The sequence below is a fragment of the Sturnus vulgaris genome, chromosome 5, assembly GCF_052056855.1.
Source record: "Sturnus vulgaris isolate bStuVul1 chromosome 5, bStuVul1.hap1, whole genome shotgun sequence".
In the NCBI taxonomy this organism is placed as follows: Eukaryota; Metazoa; Chordata; class Aves; order Passeriformes; family Sturnidae; genus Sturnus; species Sturnus vulgaris.
In genome coordinates this window covers 38,585,149-38,595,133 of record NC_142247.1, presented here as the reverse complement: position 1 = coordinate 38,595,133, position 9,985 = coordinate 38,585,149, and the positions used below count along the sequence as shown (strand labels likewise).

Below are 9,985 nucleotides of genomic sequence, written 5' to 3'. Positions count from 1 at the left end.
ATGTCATAGAATTGCCAGGTCTCACAAAAGTATTAAAGCAGCATCACCAGCAGCAGCAGGATTTATCAGAGTAGGAAAAAGAGGTTTACCAGCGTTCATACACCCAGAGAAGCAAGTGCATTAGGAACTGTGTGAAGCCTTTGTATTCCAGCCCCAGGTACTGCTGTATGGAGCAGAATGGTAAAGCCTAGCTGGTGTGCAGCACCTGAAGGTATGTCAGAAGTGAAGGCCTTCTGTCCATTCACAAAGAGACTGTACATGGACTGTTAAATGTTTTAGGGTGGCTGTTTTTTTAGCTACACTGTTGCTAGAGCATATGGAAATCATAGCAGTCAAAAGCTACTCTTTCTTGTTTTGCAGGTTTTTTTATCAGAGAGAAGGTCGTGTTTGTTAAGAGGTGGACATTGTCAGGCTGTTTCTACTTTCTGCTCTGAAAACAGCTACTAATAGTATTAGCTTAGTGCACAGAGTGAACTGATTTGTGCAGTAGCTGAAATCCTGAAAGAGCTAGAACCCTGTTTTCACAAAATGCTGGGATAAAACTAGATCTTTTAAAGTTAAAAAGAAGAAAAATTCAAATAACTAAAGCAATAGAACATAGTATTTCATTAAAAGGAAAAAAAACCCCAAACAATGGAAAATGGTCTTTTATATCCTTGTGTCTCCAGCTAGAAAACTGACATAAATAGCTTTTTGGGTATAAAGGCAACTACATAAGATATGTTGAAAATTCAGAGTCAAAAGGAAAAATAAATACTTCAAGTTTTCCTTGTACCAGGATTCTTTGCAACTACAAGCTGACTGTGTGAAAGTAAGGCGACCAGCTCCCTGAAATGCTTTAAAGTAGCAGTTACTGAAATGGGATAAACAAGCAGTAGGACCAAGGGAAGTACAATCACTGCACAAATGTTAACTGAAATCATACCTTATGATACATTAGTTCATAGAGTTATCTAACATAAGCAAAAGTAGGTAAGAAAATAATAGCCAACAGACGGAATTTCAATAGTTACAGTCATTTCTATCATCTCAATTTTCCTTTTCATAAGAATTACTTCATCAAGCTGATGACAAATCATACGCCAAAGTTTATTAAGATAGAGGAAGAACAGAGGTATCTGATTTTACACTCAGGTAATTGACAAACTCAAGTCTTTAACAATAAAGCTTCTATCAGAACCCAAGAAATAAAGCTATTATGCTGTGCAAACACCTTTCAATGAAGTACATACAGCTTTGGGCAAATAATACAATTTCTCACATTCCTATTGCCTGAAAATAATTAACTCTGTTAAAATTTTGCTTTCCTGCAGTGAAACTGTTGCCCGATTCCGTGCAACTATTGCCAGGGATCATTCTCAAGGTGTAGATAAAGGAGTCTGTGAAAATCTGCTTGTGTTATCTGCTTGTTATTCTATTGGAAGAGCAATATTTAATATTTTACTGAAAATATGACAAAATTTTTTTAACTTTGAGAACTATAGTGAATTGAGTGGCAATTTTGTGGGAGGTTTTACTCGTTATTTTTGTTTTGTTTGCTTTTTGCTTTTTTTTTGCTTAGCTAAGCTGGAACATCAAAGATCACACTGCGATCTGTGCTTGCACCCAACCCAGTTGAATTATCATGTACAGGATCATCTACTGCTGCTAGGCAGCTTTCAAAGATGACACTTCTGTCTGAAGCTCCTCTTAGGGCTGTAAATTTCCTTTGTACATAGTAATTGTACATTGTGTCCCTTTTTGCCAAAAATGGCATGCAGAAATCAGGATCTGGAGAACACGATCTGCCCGCCCAATTACTTACATAAGACCTGCCCATAGCCATTGCTTTGTGCTCTACTGAACAGAGACACAGAGGAAGTGGAAGAATAGTATCAATATAGGTAACTCTGAAAGATAAAAGCCAAGATTTCTAGCAAAGACTGGCAGTGACAGCACAAAATCAGAAGGAAATTCTGTGAAGTGTGGAGAGTTCATCTTCCTATGCTCCTTCTTATGCTCCTCTGCTGCCGTTACAGATTGTGCTGCTTAGCTCAAGCTAAAACACCCTAAGTCAGAGAGACTTGTGGCAGACATTCTTGGCTGAACCATTTTACCTTTGGTACTTAAGAAACAGGTCCTAGACACACCACTGTCTTTCAACCATATACCACACAATCTGACTGAGCATGAACAGAATAAGACTACTTACATCTCCCATTTTGCACCAAGATATTTTACTTTGGTTTTGGTCCTAATCTTCTGTGGAAGCCATATGCATGAGTTAGAGAAGCTTAAATGTTTAGCTAGCAACATAGGTTTGTCACAAGGAATACACTCAAGAACAATGCAGTAATTGACTAAACCCAGGATTTTAACAAGTTCTTTCTACATTATAAAAAAAACACATGTGCACAATGGTCTTGTTATAATTCTAATAACCTTCTAATGCAGAAATATGCAGAATTCCTCATCAAAATAGTTAAGTCTTCAGTTTTGAAGAAAAAGGTACAAACACCAAATGAACTAAGCCTTAAACCCGATGTGCCTAGAAAAAGCTGAGTACAAAAAATAAACAAGAGACAAAGCCCATATCCCTAATCTGATTTATATAGCCTTATATGCACTTTTCTGTGAAGTACATATTAAATAAAAATGGTGATCTCATTCTTAGTTGTATCTACTTGGTAATAAGAACACAGGCTACAGGAGCGTCATATTCTAAAATAAAAATACTCTAAAAATATTCTAAACGAAAAAAAAAGCCTTTATGTTTCCTTAGTTCTATAAAGTCTCATCCATGTGACAGCAGAAGTGAGCTGTTAGGTGTTAACTGTCATTAGAGAGAATGTGAGAGTGAACACAGAAGTTAGAGCAGTCTGCTCACTAGCTATCTAGTTAGGACTAATTTAAAAACTCTTGTCATCTTGACTGGAAGATTAATAGCTGTGTCCTCCTGATTAACCATTGAAACCAAAATTACAGAACTTGTTGATGGCCTCCCTCACATGCTAAATTTATAAACTTTTACTCTGAGCCACTCTGTAGTTTTACTTCCCCATTCAGAAAGTTTTTACCCTTCTCTAAGGCAGTATTTAACCACAGACAATATAAAATTATCTTTTTGGAATGAGGATAGATCATATGAATCCCTTTTACTGGGTACTGTCCTGACTCTGTTGTACTGAACAGTAAGAGAGGTTTGCAGAAATATCTACTACATATTTTTTGAAAGTTATCCAGAACCAAAGCTCAGTCTTACACCCAACCCCAAGCTGTGTTTGGAAATTCACTTCATCTGAGCATTTTCTTGAAGTCACTGCTGCCCATTCCTTCTCCTTGCATACAAGCCGAGGCAGGCGCAGAATCCGATGACACTGACAGCGAGGCCCAGGAGGAAGGCAATGGTATCTCCTGCGTCCAGGGCTTCAACTACCGGCAGCACCAGCAGCAGTGACATGAGGATCAGGAAAAGCTTGGAGGTGTTCTTGGTTGAAGGCATCCTGATGACCAGCTGACCCCAAGGGGAAGTTAAATGAAGAAAGTGGTGGACAGCAGGTAGTTCACTGGTATCTACAAGGAAAACAAAAGGAACGTTACAAGATTTTCCTTCCTTCTGCCCGGGCTTGCCAAAAACCAACTTACTGATGCATTACAGGTGTCTATGTGGGACTCATGAAATTTAGGTTTTATCTTCCCAATTACAAAAGTAAATTACTTATTATCATGAGACAGCCACAGTGGATTTGCTATCTTGTTATGTAACTCAGTGGAAACAAATCTTTTGAAGAATTATTTACCATGAGGTAAAGTCAAAACAGGCTCCCTTGCCTGCAGCTACCGGAGCCTGCTTACCTGGTGCTTTGCTACGCGGGCCTGTTTCACCAGGTGTTTAGGGCCTGATGGCTGCTGCTCATCACACACCCTCACATCCTAACACCGGCTACCATGGGGATCCGTGAGCACGGACACACTACGGTACACTGGGGAGGGCGTGAATTTAACCTCCCGGGCAGTGCTACCGTGCACACCCTCACTGCGGGACAAATGTCTGTCGTGGTTCTTACAACTTGGAAGGGTGCCCCGAAGGAGCACGCCGGGACCAGCCCGGACCGCCGTTTCCGCAGTAGTTCTTCCCGCGGGGATGGCTCGTTCCCGGGGTGCACACAAACAAGTGACAAAATTCCGCACCAGGACACCCGAATAAGCGGCTGCTCCGCTCGCACCCCGCGGGGCCAGAGCCGGGCTCCCACCCGCACGCCGGCAGGACCCCGCCAGCCCCGTCCCGCCGCCGCGGGACTGCGAGACGACCGCTCCTTGGGGCAGCCGCCGGCAGGCCCTGCCCGCACGGTGCCCCTCAGTCACCTCCTGCCACCAGCTCCGGGCTGGGGCCGTCCCCGCTCCGCGCCGCCCGCGGGGCGCTCAGCAGCCGAAGGCGCCGGCCCGCGCCGCCCCGCCGAGCTCCTGCTGCCCGGCCGCGGCCATGACAGGAAGGGGCGGTGGCGCGGCCGGGGGCGGGCGTGACCCGGCCGGGCCGCCTCCGCACGGCTCCGCTCCGCTGCCCCTGCCGCGCCCGCCGTGGTGCCCGGGGGCCGCTCGGGGGCTCCGGCGCCGCCAGGAGCCCGGGCGACCCCCGGCCCCGCCGGTGGACCCGGAGCGGTGCTCGCCTGGCCGGCCTGGGCCTGGAGGGATGCGGCGGGGCCGGGAGGCCTGGCTGGGGGTGCCTCCCCAAGGCAGCTCCCAGCTGCAGCCCCGCATGGCCGTGGTCCGATGGACCTCGGCCCGTGAGAATGTCAGCAGAGAGAGCTGCGGCCATGTGCCCTCACGGCGGCTCCATTGAAGTGGAAGTATCGGTGAAACCCACCGGTTTGGGCTGGTCGTATGATCTTTTTTTTCTACAAATAAACGAATAGAGGAAGTAACCATGAGTTTGCATCATTTCAGGTTTAGGCCCTTGTGATAACAGTACTAATATACGCCATCATAACCAATTCCTACTCTGAGGAAAGTAGTTACAGCAGTTTATGGTGGACAGCAGACTGTGGCCTTGTAAAACAAAAAAGTAGGGGAAGTGTTAAGAGGTAATTAAGTGAGAGCACTCCCCAAGATCTTAGCTCATCCCAATTTTTATCTTATTTATGCTTTGAATAAGACTGCTTGTAGAAATTGCGTATTAGGCTGATTTGTTGTACTATGAATTTCCTAAGCAGAGCCCAGTATTTTTCAGTGGCAAAGGTGTGTGCCTAAGTTTGGATAAAAGACCAGTAAGCAATTATTACAAGTTCATAGTATGTCTCTTTGGACTGCTCAGAGAAATAACCCAAGGAAACTGTGCTAATTCAATGTCCAAATCAGTATAGCATTTGTAATACATTACGACAAGTGTTAACTCATGACTGAGAAGCCATGTCCTCACAATGTTCCCCATGACTTCTGTAAAAAAAATAACTTTTATAAACATTTCTCTTTAGCAAAACTGTTTCTGATGAGCTTCTTTAAAGGGAAGTGGATATCCAGATAGGGCATTCAACATATGTATAGCTTTGCCTCTGCCTTATAAAATTTCACTGTAATTGCTTTTGAGTAGCCATTTTTCATGGCTATAGGAACTTCACATGTCTGAGGTGGGATGTTACTGTTGTGATGATCATAATTCTTTTATTAATTCTTTCTTCTTTTCCCCACCAGTCAGGATCCATCAGTTTGTCAATTGTCATAGACTAAATTTCCAGGGATAGAAACATCTTTTTGCTCCTTTTTTAAAAGTACCATGAAAGCATCATCATTATAAGCAGCAGTGCCTAGACTCTGATAATGCAAATAATAATTAATATTAACTCATAATCATCCTTTTTATTAATGAAATGCCCATTTCACAGTTTTTCACATCTTAAATACTTGATTCTTCATATTCAGTTCTGAAGGCGTTTTCTCAATAAGCTGATGCCAGATGAACTCACAGGAGAAAAACTTTGAAATTTCTGAGAATGTCATGGCATGGAGAAGAGTAATGCCGTGATGTCTAGCCCATTCCTTAATCAGTCACAGATAAATCATAACCCCTAAAGAACCTGAAGAATGCAATGTGAAGTGCAGGATGTGTCATCTCAATCACTGCTGTCACCTCAGAAGAGTGGGCCTTGGAGTCCTGGCCCTCTTAGTTCCTTGCTTAGTCTATTTACTGCATCCTGCACTGTTGACAAGTAAATATTACACTGTTCTGCAATGTCAAAAAAATGTTGAATTCTTCCCTCTGAATTTCGGTGCTGTATTTGTTGTCACCGCCACTTACCAACTAAAATTTTCAGTAGTTGTCATTTAGTCCCACACAGCAGATGCAAAGGGATTGAACAATGACTTTCGAGTCTATCTTTTGTAACTAGAAATGTCAGTACCAAAAAGCTGTGGCATTTTTGGACCTAAGTATTTTGAAGGTGAGATGTGTAAAATCCAAGAGAAAGACTGGACTTAACACACTCCTCTTAATATCTCAAGAACTGTATACATTCACAGGCAGTTGAAATGACACAAAGTACGGTATGCATGTAGAAGATATTGATTGTAAGACATATAATATATTAGTAACATCCATTGAGAGCTAGAAAACAGTGCCATTTGGGGATATTTCTTTGGCTTATTATCTCTTTCAATACCATTCTGTTTTATAGCTTTGGCTTCAGAAACAGTGCTTCTTTGGAAAAAAGCCAGCAAAATCCAAACAGTCAAGGAGGCTCTATTGGTTTTTGTGCTATCAGAATAGCAGAGAAATGTGTATTCAGCTTCAAGCTTTGCCATCAACTTCCTGCATCACCCCAGGCAAATCTTCCTTTTGACCTATCGCCACTTTGATTGCTTAGCTGAAGCCATTATGTAACTAATATTCAGAGGAAAGTCGGAGAATTCCCAGAGCTGACAAGATAAAGCTTTGTAAATTTTGAGCACAAGGCTAAGGAGGTGGGTATATGTCACACTAGAAATTGAAAATAAAGTGTACTTTCTGGAGCAGAAAAAGTTATAATCAGCTACACCCTGAGGGGGGCACTTGTGGGGTTTTTGGGTTGTTTTTTTCTTTCTCTTTCTTGGTTCATCTATTTTTTTGAGAGCCCTTTGTTTATTGCATGACTGCACTGATGTCATACTTTCACCCCAGCCAGCAATCTAGCCCCACGTGGCCACTTGCTCCCTGCCCCACCAGCAGTGGGAGAGAGAATCAGAAGGGTAAGGGTTAGAAAACTCATGGGTTGTTGATAAAGACAATTTAAAAATAAAGACAATTTAATAGGGAAAGCAAAAGCTGTGCTCACAGACAAAGCAAAACGAGTTAATTCACTGCTTCCCATGGGCAGGTAAGTGTTCAGCCATTCCCCAGATAGCAGGGCCCCTTCACACCTAAGAGTTACTTGGTGCCTTGGGTTTGCATGGCCAGGCTTTGGGAGCAGAGGAGCTACAGGGGTGGCTTCTGTGAGAAGCTGCTAGAACATTTTTCCATGTCAGACGGAGCCAATCCCTGGCAGCACTTAAGACATGCCACTGGTCAAGGCTGGGCCATTCAGAGATGGTGGTAATGCCTCTGTGATAACGGATTTAAGAAGAAGGAAAGAAAAGCTATTGCACAGTTGTAATTGTGGCCAGAGAAGAGCAGGATGAGAATTTGTGAGAGGAACAGCTCTGCAGACACCAAAATCAGTGCAGGAGGGGAAGGAGGTGCTCCAGGCACCAGAGCTGAGGTTCCTCTGTTGGGCTGGTGTTGGTGAGCCGCTTCTCCTGTCCTGACCATGCATCCTGATGACGTAGAGTCCAAGTCATGGATCTGGAGGGATGGAGGAAGCCCGTGAAATGGGAAAATAATATCTGTCTGTGAAAGGACAGGAGAGAGGAGTTAATATAAAGGTATGTTTGGTTTGCTTTATAGAGATGGTTTAAGGATGTAGTTTAAGCTGTATCTGTGGGCAAGAAAGGATTCCAGTAATGAGAAATAAATACAGTGGAACAGTTGGAAGATAGATAAAGTATGTGGCGTCTGAGTATGATGCAAATGGTATGGAATAAGGGGTGGAGAATATATTGGGTCTGTCTGAGCTGGAGCTCATTTGCCCAAGCAGCCTACACAGTGCTGTCCTCTGCTTTGGTAGTTGGAAAGGTGCTGATAACACACCAGTGTTTTGGCTACAGCTTGAGCAGAGCTGTTTTTCTAACATTTCTTCTGTCTCCTCTCATCAAGGGGCTTGGAGTGGACAAGATTCTGGGAGGCAACACAACTAGGCCAGCTGACCCAAATTAACCAAAGGGATATTCCATACTATATGATGCCAGCTCAGATATAAGAGCTAAGGGAGAGAGGAGGAATGAGGAACATTCATTATTTTACAGTGTGTACCTTCCAGAGTTGCCATTATGCATGCTGAAGCCCTGTTTCATGGGAAGTAGCTTGCTGGGGAGTAGAGATTAATTTTCCCCCATTTGCTAATGCACACATAAACTTTTGCTTTTTAAATTTTTGTTTGTTTGTTTGTTAGTTTTGCTTTAGTAAACTGCATTATCTCAACCTATGAGTTTTTTTCTATCTTATTTTTTCTTCCTTTCTCCCCTCCCCTAGGAAGGGGACTGATAGAGTGGCTTTGGGGGCCATCTGGCACCCAGCCGAGCTCAACCCACTACACTTGGGAAGACAAACGCCATCACTCCAATATGTAACCTCTTTCCTCCTTCTTCCCCCCACTTTACATACTGAGCATGATATCATATGGTCTGCAATGTCCCCTCAGCCAGCTGGGGTCATCTGCTCTGGCTCTGTCACCTCTCAGCCTCCCATGGACCCTGAGTCCCCTTGCCAGTCTGGCAGTATGAAAAGCAGAGGAGGCCTTGGCTCTGTGTAAGCCCTGCTCAGAAGCAACAAAAACATCCATTATCAGCACTGTGTACAGCACAAATCCAAAACACAGCCCCATACCAGCCACTGTGAAGAAAATTAACTCTACCCTGGCTGAAACGAGCATGTCTGAGAAGCTTTCTGAATAATTTTTACACATCAGTTGCACTGCTGTAATGAGAAAGGCTAACTCTGATTATAGATAAGATCCTGACTGTGATTAATACTTCTGCATACTTCTGCATGCACATGTTTACCCTTGAGCTACTTTTCTCTGATGATACTTAATCTGACATTTTAGCTGACTGTCACTATGTCCTCATCTTTTCACTTCGGTCATAGATCTACATCCAGTTTTTCTCCTACAACAAGCATGACTTTCTTAATTTGGAATTCACCATGTCTTTCTCCTTCTTTGAACAAATAGGCTCTACTGCAACTACCTCATTTACTTTTGCAGAAAAAAACCTAAAGTTAAAACACAGGATCAATTACTTGTATCATTAACCTTTATCATGTTTGCTTCTTGGTCTGCTGTCACACAAATGTTGATTTCATTATATCTCTTACTTCCTCTCTTATTATCCTTTCCCCCTCTATCCTGTGTGTCTACTTCATCCTGCCTTTTTTCCATTCTATTTCTCAAAGTCCTTAAGTTTCCTCTCAAATAATGGTAGGTAGTCATGAATCATCCCTGGCATAAAAACACCTATTGGATTCTCTTCCTGTACCTATCAATTAATCTATTTTATTCCTTTCATCTCTAACCTCTCCAAACATGTTGTTCAAAACTGCTCTAATCCTACATCTCCTTCAGTATGGCTCAGTTCTTCTTCCATCATCTGGATATCACATTGATAGACTGCTTTAGAAATTTTCATTCCTCTTCCCAAATCCAGAAAACACTTAAAAAAACCCCAGTGAACTTCCAAACAAGTCATCTTTTCCTATTTCTTCTTCACATTTTGCTTTTTGAATCTTTTGTGCTGGATCCTCTTTCTTCTGCTGCTGGGGGTGTGCTAGGCTTCCATCTGTGCTTTTTTTTTTCTGTTTTTGACTGTCTAATATTGTCCCCTGGATGCTCCTATTGACAAATAGTTTTGAATACCCTCCATGACTCATGTTTTCATCTTCCCT

The 9,985-nt window shown here is 42.8% G+C and overlaps 1 protein-coding gene across 3 annotated transcripts; it reads right to left on the bottom strand.

Annotated features, from left to right (window-relative positions):
- Positions 1–1,065: 1,065 nt before the first annotated feature.
- Positions 1,066–4,483, bottom strand: SMIM30 (small integral membrane protein 30). Of its 3 annotated transcripts, none has more exons than XM_088165474.1 (2): positions 4,345–4,483; positions 1,066–3,552 (listed from the first exon to the last, which is right to left on the bottom strand). In XM_088165474.1, exon 2 carries the CDS (start codon positions 3,479–3,481, stop codon positions 3,296–3,298), a length of 186 nt encoding a protein of 61 aa, XP_088021600.1. In that variant the 5' UTR covers positions 3,482–3,552; positions 4,345–4,483; the 3' UTR covers positions 1,066–3,295. The 3 variants fall into 3 exon arrangements, with proteins under 3 accessions (XP_088021600.1, XP_088021601.1, XP_088021602.1); XM_088165475.1 differs by lacking the exon at positions 4,345–4,483 and adding an exon at positions 4,171–4,292; XM_088165476.1 differs by lacking the exon at positions 4,345–4,483 and adding an exon at positions 4,047–4,065.
- Positions 4,484–9,985: the final 5,502 nt, after the last annotated feature.